Genomic DNA, 18,568 nt, shown 5'->3' on the forward strand with positions numbered 1-18,568 from the left:
GTTTCTACTAAATATTTTTTACCTTCCAAAAAGGGGTTCTGGAAACTCTCCTCTTCCTTCTTGCTGCTGGAAGACATGAAGTAGCTCTCTTTAGACTGAGGTGACAAGCCTGAGAATTAAAGTTGGTATGTCAAGGAAAAAAAAGCCAGTGACATCCTGGAATGGTTGTGGGAAAGCTGACTTTGTCACCTTAGGGTTTACTGCTATGTGGGATTGTTAGTGTCGTTAGCATTTGGACCCCTGTTGATCAGGAATATTTTGTTACTTACAGGTGAACACAGTCTAACTAATCATGTAAGAAACATGCAAATTCCTCTGTGGCATCGTGATATTCCAAAGCCAGTATAAGCCAGCAGGTGGGGTTAGGATACGCAGGAGCCAAAATCATTATTGCAAGAACTAAAGACATGAAAGGATCATCTACTGATGAAATCTTTTGGCTAAAGATGAAATCCATGTGCTCCTATTAAAGAAGGACAGTGTGTCCGCCTACACTGGAGAAGCACGAGAGGGTAAATCAGAGAAGGACATTCACAAGCATATTCCTTCTTCACGTCTTTGTTCAGAATTGGCTCATGAAGCAATTTTACAGATAACTACCTGCCTAGGAAAAGCTCAGTTGCCCTAGTAGCAAAAAATGTTCAAAAACCCTATGTATCTTCCAGCAATAAATCTTTGGAGGGCCAGAAGGAACCGATGAAGGGGACCCCTTGTGTTTGGGTGGTACTTACAGACGCCATTCACATCACTTCCCAGCCTGACCTACATGGAATCCAGCACCATTCCTTCCTTCTCTTAGGAAAAAAAGTCATCATTTGTCTGCATCCCTTCTCAACAGAACATACTTTCCCAATGGTACTTATTAATTTATTATTAAATATGATATTGCATATTTGCAATTTTACATAATACTCATTGAAAAATATAGAGGGATCATTCGGTACTTTCTGAGAAAGTCACAGCATCCTTCAAACCAGAGTGGACAGATGACAACAAACAGAACACAGACACTTTGACACGAGACACAATATCTTCCGCAGATGCCTTCTCCCACCAACCACCCTCATTTTTCCCCATGTTCCCCAGCAATTTCAGGAGCTTTCACCACACAGTTTAGCTCCAGTGAACCACTCCCAGCAGCAGGCTACAAACACAGCTAGGGCGTAGGTTTGTACATTCACAGGTCCGTTCTGCCTCTTTGTGGTGTTGCCTAATGCAGGAGTGAACAGCTATAGGTTCTGTCACGCAGGATCTGGTCTTATTTTCCCATACAAACCACAGAAATGGAACTGCGTGGGTTGGAAGACACGGCAGCGAGTGCGCAAACAGGTTTCTGTGGGTTATTTGCGGCCAGGAGTACTAGTGGACCGAGGGCAGGTGCAGAAGGCTCAGCACCAGGGCAATGCCGTGTCTGGCTTGGCACAGTTGCAAGTAACCGACAGGGAATCACACGCCCACGGGAGAGCTTCAGTGGGAGGCATGGAGGTAGTGAAAAATAATTCAAAAGCTCCTCTGAATCACGAGAAATACTTTTTAAAATCTGATCATCCATCCTAATGTCATTTATCTGCCTAAGGTCAACTACGTACAGAATTTCCTGCTCCTGGAAGCCTCCAAACTGTTAACACTAAACACTGTGCGTCCTTAGGGAAAATGATCACTACTCTTTGGAATCCCGATCGATGAGCTAATTCTCCAGCAGTGAACTCCCACAGAACCAGAACCCTGGTCCTTCAAAGAGTGTCCCAGGTTCATTCCAATGTGACATAGCGTGTTTAGTCGTACATAAGTGAACGCTAGGATTATTGTTCCTAGTATTATTACTATTTTCAAGCCTTAAAGTTTGTTTTTGAAATAAAGGGTTATTTTTTTCCCCCTAAAATGTGAAAGCTTTCATGTACATAAAAAAGCGTGACCTGGCTTTTGGAAATTTACTTGGTAGCCTGGGAGCTAGCTCCTCGTTAACTTGGATAATTTCAAACGGAATTGTTATCTGCTGAGCAATCAACGTCAAACTGTCATATCTCATTCTTCCAGACACTGGGCTGGGTATTTCACAGTGCCCCCAAATAACTACGAAAACAGCTTTTTCCAAATGGTCTGGAGCCTCTTTCTCCCAAAATTAAAGCACCCAACCCAGGTTATATTTAAGATAGGACTCGGAGATTACTGCTTTTTAAATGTCTTCCAGAATTTATATACTGAATTTATATACTGAATTTTCTCCTTCAAAATAGTCCCCTTTGGACACTTACACATTCATCCCAAATATGATCACAATAATTGTCAAGGCCAGGCACCAGTACAATACTGGATATGTAGGTCTGAATAAATATTCTGTGATTGAACGAGTCCATGAGTAAGTGGGTGATAAAAGAACAGATAAATGAATTTAGAGCTTGCCCTTCGAGGACCCCCTTCCAATCCAGTAACACTTCTGTTTTAAATATCTAGACTAATGGTAAAGCTTGTGTTTTGGGGGTGAATGTGATTAGTGAAAACAGTCAAAATCCCTTAGAACTGGTCTTGGGAATGGGAGACACAATTCGGGGGGATAAGGGCAGTTAGGGAACACAAGGCATGATCAAAATATTACAGGTCGTCCTTGTGATTGGCCTCAGAAGGCAGTGCCAGAAATAATTTACCAGCATTAACAGCTCTGGATCAGGTACACTGACTCCAGGGTAATGGCTTTGAGAGGCTCTGCTCAAGATAGAATAGTCGGCATGCTAATCTCCACACTAATTTTCTCTAATTGGGTGTATACATTTCTGGTCAGTGTTTATATAATATATATTTAAGTGTGATGGGGGCAGGGGGTGGGGGGAGGTCCTGGAGCCTTTGTTAATCTCAAATCCGTAAAACTTCGTTGTTCCCATCTGCAAAAGAAAGAATCAAACTCCACAACCTCTTTAAACTTTCCCAGCACTAACATTCAATAATTCTATACATAAATAGGTGTACCGTGGTGCACACACCTCCAAGCACTCTCACTCACTCATTTTCCAGAGGCTTCATATTGAGGGGACGTGTTCCTTCAAATAGCCGCAGGGCCCTGATGTCATGCATTAGGGTCTAGACCATCAGGGGTGTGAAGCGCCTAGAGCAAGGCGAATGGGACCCACATACACACACACCCCTCTCTCCCACTCGCAGTAAACTATCTGTCCCCCAACAGGGACAATTATCGAAGTCATCATCACGGTTTACATTCATGTGAAATAATTTTTATAAATTACAGAGTGTGGCTGCCCTTTCAGTGAACTATCAACTCTTCATTAAGTAGTTACTACTTCAAAGGTGGAGGAAGTGCTTTCAAATGGAAGGATGACTGCCGGCTTGAGAAAGTCCTGCTTCCGATTGTGTCCGAAGTATCTTATTCTGTAGGTTCCAGGCTGGGCAGTGTCTGGAATATGCCATTGGATGATGGCATTGCTGTGACCCTGCAGTCCCTTGTGCCAATAGAAACTGTTGGTAGAAAACAAACAAGCCAGCCAAGTTTTACTCTTAAAAATGTGTGGTTAGAAAAATGAATGAGTATTCAGGGAGTACCTACCCTAACCAAAGCACTATCCTGGATATTGGGAGTGCAGCAATGAACAAAACAGGCACAAATAATATTCACCTTCTAGAAGAGATCCTTTAGGAAATAGCCATTTGTAGAAATAGTTTTACTTGTTCTACCTTTCTAACTACCTAAACACTATCCACCCCGGGGAGCCTCCCTCACCTGATACTCAGAATACAGGATGTCTCTTGCGTGAGAAATGCTAGAACACTCCTTTTGCCCAACCTCTGTGTTGACTGATACTGAAACTCCCATCTAGATTCATTTGTTAAAAGTATATATTTAATGAGTGCCCGTGCCAGACTCTATTCTAGAGGTCTGAGGTTACGGTAGTGAGCAAGACAGACATGGCCCAAGGTTCCATGGAGCGTATAACCCCTCTGGGGCAGGGCGGGAAGAAAGGTAATAAACAAGAAATCGACAAATGATCTTAAAAGTGCTAAGTGACATGAACCAAGTAAGGCAGAGGTATCTCTAGGGAGATGTTATTTAAATGGAACCCACACATGCTCAGAGGAAAGATTTCCTGAAAGAAGGAACAGAGATGCAAAGTGGCTTCAGTGGGAGAGCACAAGGTGCAGTGGAGGAACAGAATGTTCTGGTAGGAACAGAGCCGGGTGGGGTGTGGCACAGTGCTTGAGCTTACAGAAACAGTCAGCTCACATCGGTGCTTGCAGACAACCACAAGGAGTTCAGATACTCTGCTAGGTAAGTGAGATACAATGGGCTAACTGACTGATGTCCCCACTGGTCTAGAGAGACAGTGCTCTGGGCAGAGAGGGTATTCTCAACAATCTGTGTTTTTCAAGGATGGGCCCAGTGCTCGCATGACAGAGATATTCCTGCTGGTGAACAGGATGGAGGCCTATCCATGTCCTCCGTGTTCACTGCTATTCTGATTTGGGGCTTAAAAAAAAAAAATCATCGTTTTTTATCATCTGTATAATCTTGTTTTAATAATAAATATAAATTTATTATTTCTTTCAAAATGACCTATGCCCTAGAGTCCTAAAGATCAGAGGAAAATGTATGCCCATATTTATGTGTGATTATCAAAGGGGCCACAGTATGGTCAAACTTCGATTTTCGGTCAGCCATGGGAAGCAAACCGACACGCAACCCATCACTTAGTTTAAGACGATCCAAATTAGACACAAATTGGCAAAACCTTTGCCCACTTGTTGTGCAGTGTGAAATGGTATACACTCGGGAGCAGAAACATTTTCTTATTTTGGACACATTTTCAAATCTTCCAAATAATGCTTTTGGTTCAAATCAAGAATCATCGACGTGTACACGTACGATATGTTTTGCGTATAGACTCGTGATTTTCCCAGAAGGACTATCAGGCTCTATAGAGCGATAGCAATACCTCCAGACCGGTATGCCTTTCAGCCAGTTTGCAGGAAGGCTAGCCAGTCTTTAGGGGTAATGTCTGCGGCCATAGAGAAAAGCAAAACTAACAGATGTTTACAAAAATGGAGGCCATAACCTCATTAGCACCTAATCTTCCAGAAGCGCACACCACACTGTTTTGCAGAAAAACAGAATCAAAATGAAGTCTAATAAATCAACTAAATATGGCCAGAAGTCTCCTTGGGAATTTGCTATCATTAATATCATGCATTGAGCCAGGCTTCCCATTTGTCTTCCCTGCATTACTAACCAACTGTTGTCAAGGCTTGAAAGACAAAATATCCAACAGACATGCTCACCGAGTCTCCCAGGAGGCATCATTATGCACTATTTGCCATGTTGCTGATGCAGCTTCGTATTTCTCAACAGTGAGGAAGGTCTGATGGGTCTGAAATGCAATTAATATAACTGATGAGACCCTGCACAGTCATAGAAGGAACTTGTCTGCAAATACGTCCCTTGTGGACTGTAGGCCAACCTGTCAATACCTTGTGTGAAAATGTATTAGAATTTCATCCAAATTCTTAGGTGCTTCTCTTTACATTCTATGCAATGTCTTCAGAATGCTAATTTATCCAGGCTGTCACACATCATGACCTTTTTTTTTTTTTTTTTTAGAAAACTGAATGATCATAATTTTAGAGCTGATAGCAAATTTTACAAACGGGGGAGGTGAAGAGATAGAATAAAACTTGAGATATTTAAAAAGGCGTAAGTCAAACCTTTCCATGACATGTTTAATTGCTCTATATTCCAAGACTTTCTCTAGTCACCTCAAGACTGGGGAGGGAAAATGGGAGAGTTTCTTCATCTTTCCTTCTCTGGGCAAATATACCTTCCGAGGGAAAGAATTGAAAAGGATGCATAAATCTTCCCTGTCTCTAGGGTGCTAAAAGCAATCCCTATATTTTGTCATAATGGATTCCTAGAAAGCACATCAAAAGCAGGTTTTATTTTTCCCATTGGAAAATTGCTATAATAATTCAATTCAGACTAAGAATTCCGTGTCAAATAAAGCACAGATTTGAATAATATAACAAATTAAAAGACAGAGTCCATAAATCTCCAATTTTCCTCAAAACTCTTTTAAGATTTTATTTATTTATTTGAGAGAGAGAGAATGAGAGATAGAGAGCATGAGAGGGAAGAGGGTCAGAGGGAGAAGCAGACTCCCTGCTGAGCAGGAAGCCCGATGTGGGACTTGATCCCGGGACTCCAGGATCATGACCTGAGCCGAAGGCAGTCGCTTAACCAACTGAGCCACCCAGGTGCCCTTCCTCAAAAATCTTTAGACTGTGGGCCTTTACGGGCAGGACTTGTGTCTGATTCACTTTTATCCATTACAGCCCTTTACACCTGTCACTTACAGGTGTTCAAATAAAACTTTGCTGAATGGGTCACTCACTTATACCTGGGCCATGGGATTATTTAAAACTCTACTCAACGAGGGGCACCTGGGTGGCTCAGTCGGTTAAATGTCTGCCTTCGGCTCGGGGGGTTGTGATCCCAGAGTCCTGGGATCAAGCCCCGTATCAGGCTCCCTGCTCAGCGGGAAGCTTGCTTCTCCCTCTCCCACTCCCCCTGCTTGTGTTCCTGCTGTCGCGCTCTCTCTCTCTCTCTGTCAAATAAATAATAAATAAAATCTTTTAAAAATAAATAAATAAAACTCTACTCAACGGATAGGTTATATTCAATAAAGTTTTCATGATGATGGTGACTTGTAAAGAGAAGGGTTTCCAGCCATTTAGGGCAGATGGAGTAGGAGATTGGGTGAACCCTCAAGGGGTCTAGAGTGTAGACCAGAGAACAAGTCTAGGCCACTGTGTTTGTGAACTATGTGACTATCCTTTCCCCCCCTCCCAACCCTCATCTCTACCTGATACACAATTAGTTAACACAAGTTACTTAAGCTTTCTAGGCTTGGTTTCCTCATCTGTAAAATGGGGACACTAAAATGTAAGCCAATGGAGAGTAGGGAGAATTAAATGAGATTGATGTAATAACGTATGTAAAGCGCTTCACCTGGTGCCTGCAAAGAGTAGGTACCTTCGATAAATAGAGGTAAGGATTACGAACAATAAAAGGGAGTGGAAATTGTTGTATGCCCAGTCCCAGAGCATTGTTAGAAATCAATTCTATTCTCATTACAGGGCTTTAAGCATTTTGTTCTCCTGCTTCTGCAAGGCAATAACGATGATGGTATTTCTCCAGCCTAAGGATATCAAAGGATGGCTAATCCTGCAGTTTTGCCGTAACCCTTGATAGCTTCAGAAAACAATGCTATAAACACGCAAATATTATGGCATAGTTTGCCTAGAGAAATTATTTCCAACCGGTGCCTGTTGACTTTCCAAGCAGTAGAACATTTTTCCCCAGGGTCATATTTGACAGTGTCATATTGCCACAATTGTATCAGAGCAATAATGATATTTCAAGGAACAGAAATGGAAGGTTCATTTGGGAGAAAGGTGTTTGGGGTTATAAGTAACAATGGTCCCCGGGAAGAACGGCTCATGGATACAGTAAATGCATCCTCACTAAAAAATCTGACCTTGAAATCACTTGTGTATACTTACTCTTTCTTCTACATATTTCTTTATTGTTTGAATTCTTATAACTAGAAATGCCTAGTTATTGCTTGTGTAGTTATAAGAACATTCTTTTTTATTTTTTTAGAGAGAGAGGAGGGGCCGAGGGGGAGGAAAAGAGAGAATCTTGAGCAGACTCCATGCTCAGCATGGAGCCTGATGTGGGGTTTGGTCTCATGACCCTCACGCTCTCACAACCCTCACGATCACGTCCAGAGCTGAAATCAAGAGTTGGTTGCTTAACCGACTGAGCCACCCAGGTGCCCCCGTTATAAGAACATTCTAAAGGAGTGACAGAGGAGTAAAATTAATTCATTTTATTAATAGCTATATTACATATGTATACTTTATATACGATCAAAACAATATATGAAATGATATATAACAAACTATGAACAATTATTACCTCTAAAAAGGTTTATGGACAGAGAGGGACTTTCACATTCCACTTTAAGCACTTCTGCAATGGTCTGTTTTTACACTGAACATGTATTTCTTGTGTCATTTTTCAAGATTAATAAATAAATATCCCATTAGTGCCAGCAGTAAAGAGTCAGGAAATGGCAAAGCAAGATAAAGTAAAGCACCTGGGCCAGGGCCCCAAGCCAGCGGAGCATCCCCCCAGGGCCCCATGATCACTCTGGAGGTAGGACCAGAGGCTACAGTGCTGGAGTAAGAGAGGAGCCAGAATTGGGGGTAGGAAGGAACCAAAGATATACTTCATTCTTGGCCCTTTGGTTATTTTACCCAGTTTAGTAGAGTTTCTAAATTGGAATACATAAATGGGATTGTATTCAAATTTGTATCTTCTCAAGGGACATGTAGCTCTCTATGCTTTGTGCAGTATGTGATCCTAAGCAGACCCGGTTAAATGTTTCCTGTGCTTTTTTCCCCCCAGACTGAATTCCACATTACTCTGCCTACTGAAAATTTCCTCACACCTAAAAAATAAGATGAAGAGCAAGTTGGAACATTTTATCATTATATCATTAACCTCTATAAGGCTATTCAAATGAAGACTAAAAAGTGGATTTAAATCTGTCAAAAGAATCATTGATGCTTACCCGGTTTTCTGCTGAATTCTTTGGGTTAGCGCCTACGAATGTAACTTCAGCAACTTCTCCCTGAAGATAAAAACTCATTTTATGAGTTTGTTCTTTGCTGTGCTCATATTTGGGCCATGATTTATGAAATGTTCTAGGATTCTGGGCACCTGTGCAGATTCTATCCTATTTAATCAAGTGACTCATCTTCTGAGACTATCAGAGAACATACTCTTGCAGAAACAGACACAGGAATTTTTGGTGGAGAAATTACTCGAGAATTTTTCGCCAATGAATTTGCTTTTAGTACATTCAGATAGAGATGAATACAATGCATTAAAATGATTTCTTCAGCCTCTGATATTGTCTCACGCTCCCCTCCAACACACATACAGGAAATGGACTGACTCAAATCAAAGCAGTCAAAACTTTCCGTGAATGACTTACACGTACACGGACACTTGCTCGTGTGAGATCCAAAGTGGAATGACAGGGCGTGTACCTACCTTCCCACCTGAAACAACTAACAAAGCTGGACAAATATGTATTAAACCATGGTTTTACAGACAGCCGAGCAATGAAAACAGTGAGCCTAGAGTGACAAAAAACAGACAAAATGAGCCCCTCAACTGCCCCAGCCTAATGCCCTCAGAGTGTGCAGTTCACAGCACAAGAAGGCAGAGGTCAAGCAAAGCCAGGCACTTGATCTACATTAAGGAATAGATGTGGGAGTCCGTGAAGGTCAAATAGCCTTATGTTCACAAGGTAGAGTAATAGAGAAAAGAGCGTACCAGAGAGAGAGCTACGTAGAGAGAGAGAACTCTGGAGATCTGTAGAAGGTTCCCCTCAACTCTGCATGCAGGGAAGAGAACCACCTGAAGCCAGGAAAAGAACGTATCAACAGAGACTGAAATTCTTACTCCCTGAAGCATCTAAGCACACACTCTGATCAATATCTGGCTGGACATTAAGTTACATAACCACAGGGGCAACACCTTGAGAGCCAGACTTAAAATCAAGGACAAAAAAATGGAGCAGACCCAATAGCCACACATTGCAAGAGAGACAGACTGTACTGATTTGGTCCAGGCTAGTTTTCAGTGAGCCAACAAACAAACAAAAACAACTTTGGGGTGGGGAGGTGAGGCTAGAATCCAGAATTACCACAATGTATCAAAACACATCCAGTATTCAATACAAAAATTATGGGATGTGCATACATGAAAATATCACTCATACTAAGGGAAAAAAGCCCAATCAAAACTGCCATTCTGAATGAATCATGGAACACTACATCAAAAACTAATGATGTGCTGTATGGTGACTAACATAACATAATAAAATAAAATAAGATTAAAAAAAACAAAAAAAAATTAAAAAATTTTTAAGAAATTTAAAAAAACAAAACAAAACAAAACTGCCGTTCTGTGTCCCCGGATGTTGTAGTTAATAAACAAGGACTTCAAAGCAGTGGTTGTAAAGATGTTCTAAGAACGAATACAGTCACGTTTAAAGAATTAAAGAAAAGTCTGATGATAGTGACTTAACATATAGAGAACCTCAGTGAAGAGAAGTAATTGTTAAAAATGGATTGGGTGTTCTAGAGCCGAAAATCATAACTGGCATGAGAAATTCACTAGAAGAGCTTAATAGCAAATATGAGATGATAGAAGAAAAGATAAGTGAACTAGAATTTATCAATATAAATTATATGATAATGAAGAATGGACAGGAAAAAACTGAAGAAAAATTGCTAGAACCTCAGAAACAAGCGGGACATCAAGTACACAGCAGCATTCACAAAGCAGAAGTCCTAGAATTCGAGGAAAGAGAGAAACAAACAAATGAAAAATCTTTTGGCAGAAATAAAGGATGAAAACTTTCCAAACTTGATAAACATTACCTTGCCCACCCAAGGAACTCAACAAATCCCAAGTAGGATAATCCCAGAGTGTTTCGCCTTTAGATACATTGTAGCAAACTTGGGGCAGACGGAGACAAATAGAAAAAATCTTGAAAGCAGTAGGAGAAAAATGATGCATTACTTACAGGGAAACTCCAATAGATGAGCAATTGACTTCTCATTAGAGAGTGAAGAAACAAGAGTTGACAGGATAACACACTCAAAGTGATAAAAGAAAACCATTTCTCAACCAAGAATGTAGCAAAACTATTCTTCAAAGATAAAGGGAAAATAAAGCCATTGTGCTAAAAAAAGCCTGAGGGGATTTGTTGTTAGCAGAGCTGTCCTACCAAAAATACTAAGGAAGTTCTTCATGCTGAAAGGAAATGAGGCTAGGTGGTAATAATAGTTCAGATTCCTAAGAAACAATAAAGAGCACCGGAATGGTAAATATGTAGGCTTGGTTTAAAATATGCTATGAATATACTTTTCCATATCTTCTCTTAATCTCCTTAGAAGGTGTGAGATTGTGTAAGACAATTAGCTATAACACTGTATTACTGCATTTATATATAGATGTGATGTATGTGACAACAATAGCACAAAGGATGGGAAAAGAAAAATAGATATAGCAATCTTATATTTTTTGGAATTATTAGTATTATATTGAAGTAGGGTGCAATTAGTTGAGATGCATATTATAGCCCTGTGACATAATAAGACATATATATACATACATATATATATATATATATATATATGTAGTCTCTGTCCCCATTTCGTGGTACACAGCTCCTAAAACCCTTGCAATCCCAGGAGTGGTGTGTCTTTTTGTATGTTAATGAGATGACCGGTGGCTGAGAGTATCTGGGTAACATCGGGGTGAGGGTTACTTGTTAGGGGACTCAGTCTTGTGATTAGAGGGTTGGAATTATCAAGTCCAACCCCCTGATCTCCAGGGAGGGGAAAGAGACTGAGGGTTGAGTTAATCATCAAAAGGCAATGATTTAATCAATTGTGCTTCTATCATGAAGCCTGAATAAAAGTCCCTAAAGTCTGGGGTTCAGAGAGCTTCTAGATGGGTGAATGCATGGAGATGTTGGGAGGGTGACCTTCCTGGAGAGGTCATGGAAGCTTGGCTCTCCTTCCCCCATACCACCATCAGGCTGTTCCTGAGTCGTAATCAGTGTATAATAAATTGATAACCTAGTAAGTAAACTGGCTTCCTGAGTTCTGTGAGCCTGTTCCAGCAAGTTATTTAACCTGAGGAGGGGCTCATGGGAATCTCCAATTTGTAGCCAATCACTCAGAAGCAGAAGTAACATTTTAGATTCACCATTGGTATCTGAAGCATGTGAGGGCGTGGGAGTGGAGGGGTACAATCTTGTGGGACTGAGCCCTTAACCTGTGAAGTAAATGCCAACCCCAAGGAGATACTGTCAGAATTGAACTGCATTATAGGACACCAAGTTGATGTCTGCGGAGAAGTGGAGAATTGCTTGGTGTGGGGAAAACATCCACACAGCTCCTGTCAGAAGTACTGAAAGTGTGGAGAGGAGAATCAGAATTCTTTTTCCTTTTCAAGTCCCTAAAACAACTACTAGGAAAAATAATCAACAATATGTATAGTAAAAAAAAAAAAAAAAATCAACAGAGGAATAAAAAGTTACACTAATACGTAAAAAGAACCTAAGCTTCTACCTTAAGAAATGAGAAGAGCCAAATAAAATCTAAGCAGTCAGAAGGAAGAATATAAAACACCAGAGCAAAAACCAAAACAAAAAATCAAAATAGAAATAGAAAAACAATAGATAAAATCAAGGAAGCTAAAAGCTAGCTCTCTGAAGACACAAATTATCAAAATCAGGAAGGAAAAAGGGCCATCATTGTTGACCCTATAGAAATTAAAAGGATTGTAAGAACATATTATGAACTTTAGCCAAACAAAATAGGCAACTTACATGAAACAGGCAAATGTCTAGGAGGATGCAATTTTTAGAAAGATACATTCCTCAAGACAAACTAAATGCCAAGAGAGATACATAATCAACTCAAGAAAAAAAAAAGAAAATCTGAATAGGCTTATAATAAGAAATTGGAGTGGTAAATACAAATTTTGCCACAGGGAGAAGCAAAGGTCCATGTGGCTTTGCCGATAAATCTGACTGAATATTTAAAGAAGAAATAATGCCAGTATTTTCCATGCATCTCCAGAAAATACAGGAGGAAACACTTGCTAACTCATTCTTTGAGACAAGTGTTACCCTGACATGTGAAAAGAAGACTGCAAATATCCCTCATGGACATGAGTATAAAACTTCAGCAAAATATTAACAAACCAAATTCAACAACATATAAAAAAGATTCTGTACCATTAAGAAAGGGTATTTACTTAATATCTGAAAATCAACTAATGCGATACACTATCTTAATAGAATAAAAGTCAAAATCCTACACGATCACCTCAGTAGACACGAAAGCATTTGGAAACAAATCCAACACCCATTCTTCATTTAAAAAAAAAAAAAAAACTTGGCATACAAAGGAACTTTCTCAACTTGATTAAAGTCATCTACAAAAATCCTCAAGGAAACATCATACTTAACGACAGAATACTCTTCCTCCTGATTAGAAACAAGAGAAGGATGCCCACTCTTACAACGTGTCTTCAACATTGTATTGGAGATTCCAGCCAGCGCAGTAAGGGAAAAAAATTAAAGGCCTCCAGAAAAGAAATCCAAAAAGGAATAAGTAAGCTTGCTTTTATTCACAGATGATATGATACTGTATGTAGAAATTTCTAAGGAATCCACATCCCTCGCCCAAGAATCTAGTGGGACTAATAAATGATCTAGCAAAGGTGCAGGACACAAGATCAATATAAAATAGTAGTAGTCCAAGTCCTGCTTCATTACTACGTGCTTTTCTTGTCCTTGATTTAAGAGACTTTTCTGAGCTCTAGCAAATGATTCCATGACCATCCATTTAAGAAGAAAAGAAGAATTTGGATTTTAGAAATTTGATTTTACATCATTACCACATGAAAAAATACATATTTCCCCATTCCCACATTTGCAGAGGCTCTGCAGAGTTCAGAACAATTGTCAAAATCATCACTGCTCACAGCTGGTGTATAGCATGATTAGAGGCAGGTGTTGACATTAGACAGACACAGGCTTCTGGAGGATTCCAAGATCTCTTTGGGAGCCTTACCAATCTGTATGTAGGTTTTGGAGGCTGCAGAACATCCCCAAAAGTTTTGCCTATTGGTGCTTTATCCGCGACATTAGGAATTAATGAGGCTATCAGTTGTTTGAAAAATGGAGGCTCTGGACCTCTGCTCAGGTTGGCTACTGTATCCTAGAACAGAGAGCATTTGCTTAAGGACCACACAATGTAGAGTCAAAGCCCCTTTCCCCAGGCCCCCACCTCCCAGAAATGCCTTCATTAAAGGAAATGCGCGCGCGCGCGCACACACACACACCCACACACACACACACACACACACACACACACACACACACAGCCTCTCTCCAAGAGCTAAGAGTTTTAACAAAATGTGGGGGCAACTTTGCTAAAATATGAGTCTAGACGTCCACAATTTAAACTTTTGTCACTAGAGGAAAGTTTGGGTCATAGACAACATTTTTGCTTCCCCGGACCATGCAGTCCAGGGATCAGAGTGTAGACATGATACAACTTTAGATTCTGGAACAGCTCTTTTTCAATTGTGTGACTTTGGATAGGAGCCTAACACATGGTAAGCCTTTGTACCATGACAGTGTGATTACTCTTTTAATTTTTAAAAAGTGTTGAGCCTCTCTTCCCCAGAGTCAATACCAAGCTTTTTCCCCCCTAGATCCTTCTCTGTGCTAATTAAAAAATATAATATACTTTTTTTAGTCTATGGGCTGCCGAAGTGAGCACAAAAATGTAATATACTTTTAACTTAGAAGTTAAGATCAGCGTATACCCTGACTGGTTTAAACTATGTTTTCCACAATATTTGTCACCTTTAATGGTGTCATCACAGGGCTAATTTCAAATTTTAAGTGGTCCTTCATAATGGACACTGAACCTCACTTTAGTAATTTAATCTTTTTCAAAGGCCATAACACCTATTTGCTGGCATTCCCCTTTCACAAATGGGAACATAAGCTGGGAGATACTCAGTGTTTTTTTCCGAGATCGCATAGCTCATTTTAGCTACAGAACCATAACACTGGCTGTGACAAAAATTTCTACAAAACGAATCACACTTTCCCCCTACGTATCACTATAAAACTTGAAGACTATTTGCCTGGGAGGAACTGTAGATGTACATTCATAATGTAAGTGAAAACAATGGCCATCTCTTGGGATGGGCTATAGGTTTATAATTTTCTGTATAATCTGAATGTTCTATAACTAGTTACAGCTTTTATGATGAAAATTAAAGCAGTTCTACTTCGGGAAAAGAAAAAAGGATCAGACCTAAAAGTGAGAGGAATGCAATGATAAAAACAATCATCAAGCAATTAAAATATATCTTCAGTAGATACCCTGTAGTGAAACTTCATATGGTCAGCAATCAGGTGGAGGCATATGGAATTGCCAATATTCAACTGTTTTGACCCACAGAAGCAGCTGTATCGTTTGCTTCCACTCGATATAACCAAGCTCTTTTTCTGAAAGGGCTTTGTTGTCTGTGTTAAGCGGTAATTGTGTCCCAGCCTTTATTGGGGCTTATATGGTATTATATAAAGATCTGCTGATGATTTTAAGTCTTTTATCCTGCTTATTGGCTCATCTGCTGAGGCCAGAGTCAGCTTCATTAATATCTGCACCTCCAAAGAAAGAGGCCACAAGTGGAGTTCTTCTAAGTCAACTTGTTGAGGTGCACGTATTCTAGATTGATGCAATATGTACGTGTTCCAAAGTTGTACTTCATCACATCTAAGCCTCTAGTGATTATAGCAACTGCTATTATTTTTGAGCCACCAAGAAAGTAAAAACATGCTACTAATTATAACCATAAAATTCCTCTGATTGGAAGATGTATCCCCGTTTCAGAGATGCTACAATATGGGAAATGGGCATCTCAGAAGGAATGACCCACTCATTGGAGAGACTTAGAGTAAGCCTGATGACTTACTTCTCTCAACCACTTTTTTCATCTGAAAAATGGGGAAAAAATGATACCTCCATACTTTCACATGATGATCATGAGGCTAATATGAGATCATATATGTGAACTAACCTGTCACCACCAAAAGATGTTAACTGCATCTGAATTTACTAACGGTTTTATTTCTTAGAGATACTTCATAGCTACAAACTTTTCAAATATAAAGGTTTTGAAAGAAACTGGACATTTGAAGCTAACATTTTCTTTTGCTTCTCTCTGCATCTCCCCACCCCTGAGACACACATGCCTATGAGTTTTGATTACCGTAGCAATGGCCTTCGCAAGACCTCTGAAGAGCTGGATGTAAGCAGACAGAGTGTGTGGTCCATAAATTGTAGATGCCGCCTCATACCGCTGAGCCTGCAGGAGGGACAGGGCTGGGTTTTATACCATTCTATAGATCTCCATCCATGTAGAGAGGTGCCACATCTTAGGGGAGGGGTGTGATGTTGAACACCTCACATAATTCAAAATTAATCATAACAAAGGACAGCGGGTATTTTCATTTACCAGCTAAAGTAAATGGATCCCATTAATTCCTTGCTAAAGGTAGTGGGTTCTCTTGGTTTATGCGATTTGGACTGTCAGTCCATCTAATTTGAGAGAGGGGAATAGCTCCTAAGCTTAAGTCTATCTTAAGTACTTGTGATAGAAATGTTGGCCCTCAAGAAACATAGCAGGTGAAGAAAAAATGAGGGAAAATGAGAGTCTCAGTAACTCCTGGGGAAATTTGGGGGTGGTGGTGATGGTACTGTCTGGTGATGGACACTTAACCAACACACAGCTATAAAACTGAATGAGATACATCTCCTTTAGCTGAACTGCAAGCTTCCTGTTGTTCCACAAGAATCTCAGACTCATCAAATCTAAAGTGGAACTCGTCACTCCAAAGAGACCCGTTCTCCCTGCAAAGTTCTTCATCCCAGGGAATGCCAGCCTTCCGCCATCTTAGACTCCTCCCTCTCCCTCATCCTACATCCTGGAAGTCTCCAAGCTACCATTACTTGGAATCTCTTGAATTCTTTCATTTTCCTCTGTCTCTCCTGATCTTACTATAGCTAAACCCTTGGCTCTCACCCAGATCATAACTACAACTTCCTAATCAGTTCTCTGCCCCCACACCTGCTCTTCCAATTTATTTCTCTACACTGTCATCCTAGAGACCTTCCTAAATCAAAATTTGATCTGAACACTCCTTCTTTGGAATTCTACTGCCATTTTCCAAAACCTTCCTTATTGAGGTAAAGCTCTGTGGCATAGCACAAAAGATGCTCCATCAACTAAAACCTTATCAACTAGTCCCTGTCTCACTACCCTCAACTAATTATGGCCCTTCAAATGTACTAACTCAGCACCCCCAGACCTTTGCATGGATGGCTTCCTCAATACGGGATACTTCCCTAACTTTTCTTTCCCTAATTAGCCCTAGTCATTCTCAAGAACTCAGGCAGAGGTTACATCTTTCACAAAATCTGCCAGTCTCCATTCTCAAATACCCAATAAAGACTAGTGTACTTTCTCTTTGTTCTCCTCTTACCTTATGAATCCATTTTACAGCAATGTGATTACCTGCTCTTCTCTGCCTTTCACTAGATCATAAACCCTAGTAGTCTTGAGAGTAGGGGCAGATTTTTACTTATTGTTATGCCCAGATAGTGGCTAGTACAGTATCTGTCTCGACACATGTCTGTTGAATGAATTAGTGAATAAATTAATTAGTATTAATCCTTGCAGGAGCATGTCCCTGAGAGAAGCTGTAGGGGTTCCTAACCTTATTTGTGCCCTGGACTCCTATGGCAGTCTGCTGAGGTCTATGGACCCCTCTCAGAGTAAATGTTTCTAAACGTATAAATACAGGGGCGCCTGGGTGGCTCTAAACGTATAAATACATTGTTGACAAAGAAAACCAATTAGACTGAAATATACTTAATCACACAGAAATAAACCATTTTTGTGATAGGATAATGTCTGTTCTTTATTGAACAATGAGCAATGTTTGTGTTCTTTACTGAATAACAAGTAAGCAGATCTAATAACTACTGTGATTTTTAAAGACTGATGAGAGTGAAGTTATTTCCAAATCTGCAATAACTTTTTTTTATTATGTTATGTTAGTCACCATACATTACATCATTAGTTTTTGACATAGTGTTCCATGATTCATTGTTTGCATATAACACCCAGTGCTCCATGCAGAACGTGCCCTCTTTAATACCCATCACCAGGCTAACCCAGCCCCCCACCCCCTCCCCTCTAGAACCCTCAGTTTGTTTCTCAGAGTCCATCGTCTCTCATGGTTCATCTCCCCCTCTGGTTTACCCCCCTTCATTCTAAATCTGCAATAACTCTTCGTGATATAAAAAGTATCTGTGGGACAAAGTCAGAGGTACTGCTAATATTATTGTTGTTTGTTACCTACATTCCTAATTGAAGGAAATTCTACAAAACAGTTACAGAGAAATGAAAAAATGGATAAATGAAAAGTATTCCCAACCAAGTTTGCCCCAATTAAGAATCATTATTCGACAGAATTTCCTAGAAGACAGGGACTTTCAGGAAAGTCAACAAAGGACAGCAGGGCAGATCCCACCGTTGGCATCGCTGGACATTTGTCAAAAAGTAGATTGTATGCCTCTCTGTGGACTGCCAAGATATGCCAGCAGATATATCAGCAAACACGAACTGTGGGTATCCAGACTGTTCCCGTGTTTTTAACCACTACTGTTAAAAAGTACTGGAGCTACTATCTGCACTATTTGCAAACAAAACATTACCTCCCCTAAATTGTCGGAGACTTTGTTTCTTAATTTATGTCACGGATATAATAAAACCCTACTCCAGGGCTTGTTATGAAGATGACTGAAGATAACATTTGCAAAGTGC

The 18,568-nt window shown here is 40.1% G+C and overlaps 1 protein-coding gene across 4 annotated transcripts in view; it reads right to left on the reverse strand.

The window, feature by feature from the left end:
- Positions 1–808: 808 nt before the first annotated feature.
- Positions 809–18,568, reverse strand: part of ASAH2 (N-acylsphingosine amidohydrolase 2) — a 100,192-nt gene continuing 82,432 nt past the window's right edge. For 3 of the 4 annotated variants that reach the window (XM_035724101.1, XM_035724102.1, XM_035724100.1), the window contains 5 exons: positions 15,950–16,045; positions 13,732–13,878; positions 8,637–8,696; positions 5,284–5,372; positions 809–3,468 (listed from right to left, as the gene is read on the reverse strand). In XM_035724101.1, coding sequence (XP_035579994.1) covers positions 3,279–3,468; positions 5,284–5,372; positions 8,637–8,696; positions 13,732–13,878; positions 15,950–16,045 — 582 coding nt within the window. In that variant the 3' untranslated portion in view covers positions 809–3,278. Of the gene's footprint in view, positions 3,469–5,283; positions 5,373–8,636; positions 8,697–13,731; positions 13,879–15,949; positions 16,046–18,568 lie in introns of those variants that run through there. The other variant, XM_035724103.1, reaches the window with a different exon arrangement.

This window comes from Zalophus californianus, chromosome 15 (assembly GCF_009762305.2).
Source record: "Zalophus californianus isolate mZalCal1 chromosome 15, mZalCal1.pri.v2, whole genome shotgun sequence".
In the NCBI taxonomy this organism is placed as follows: domain Eukaryota; kingdom Metazoa; phylum Chordata; class Mammalia; order Carnivora; family Otariidae; genus Zalophus; species Zalophus californianus.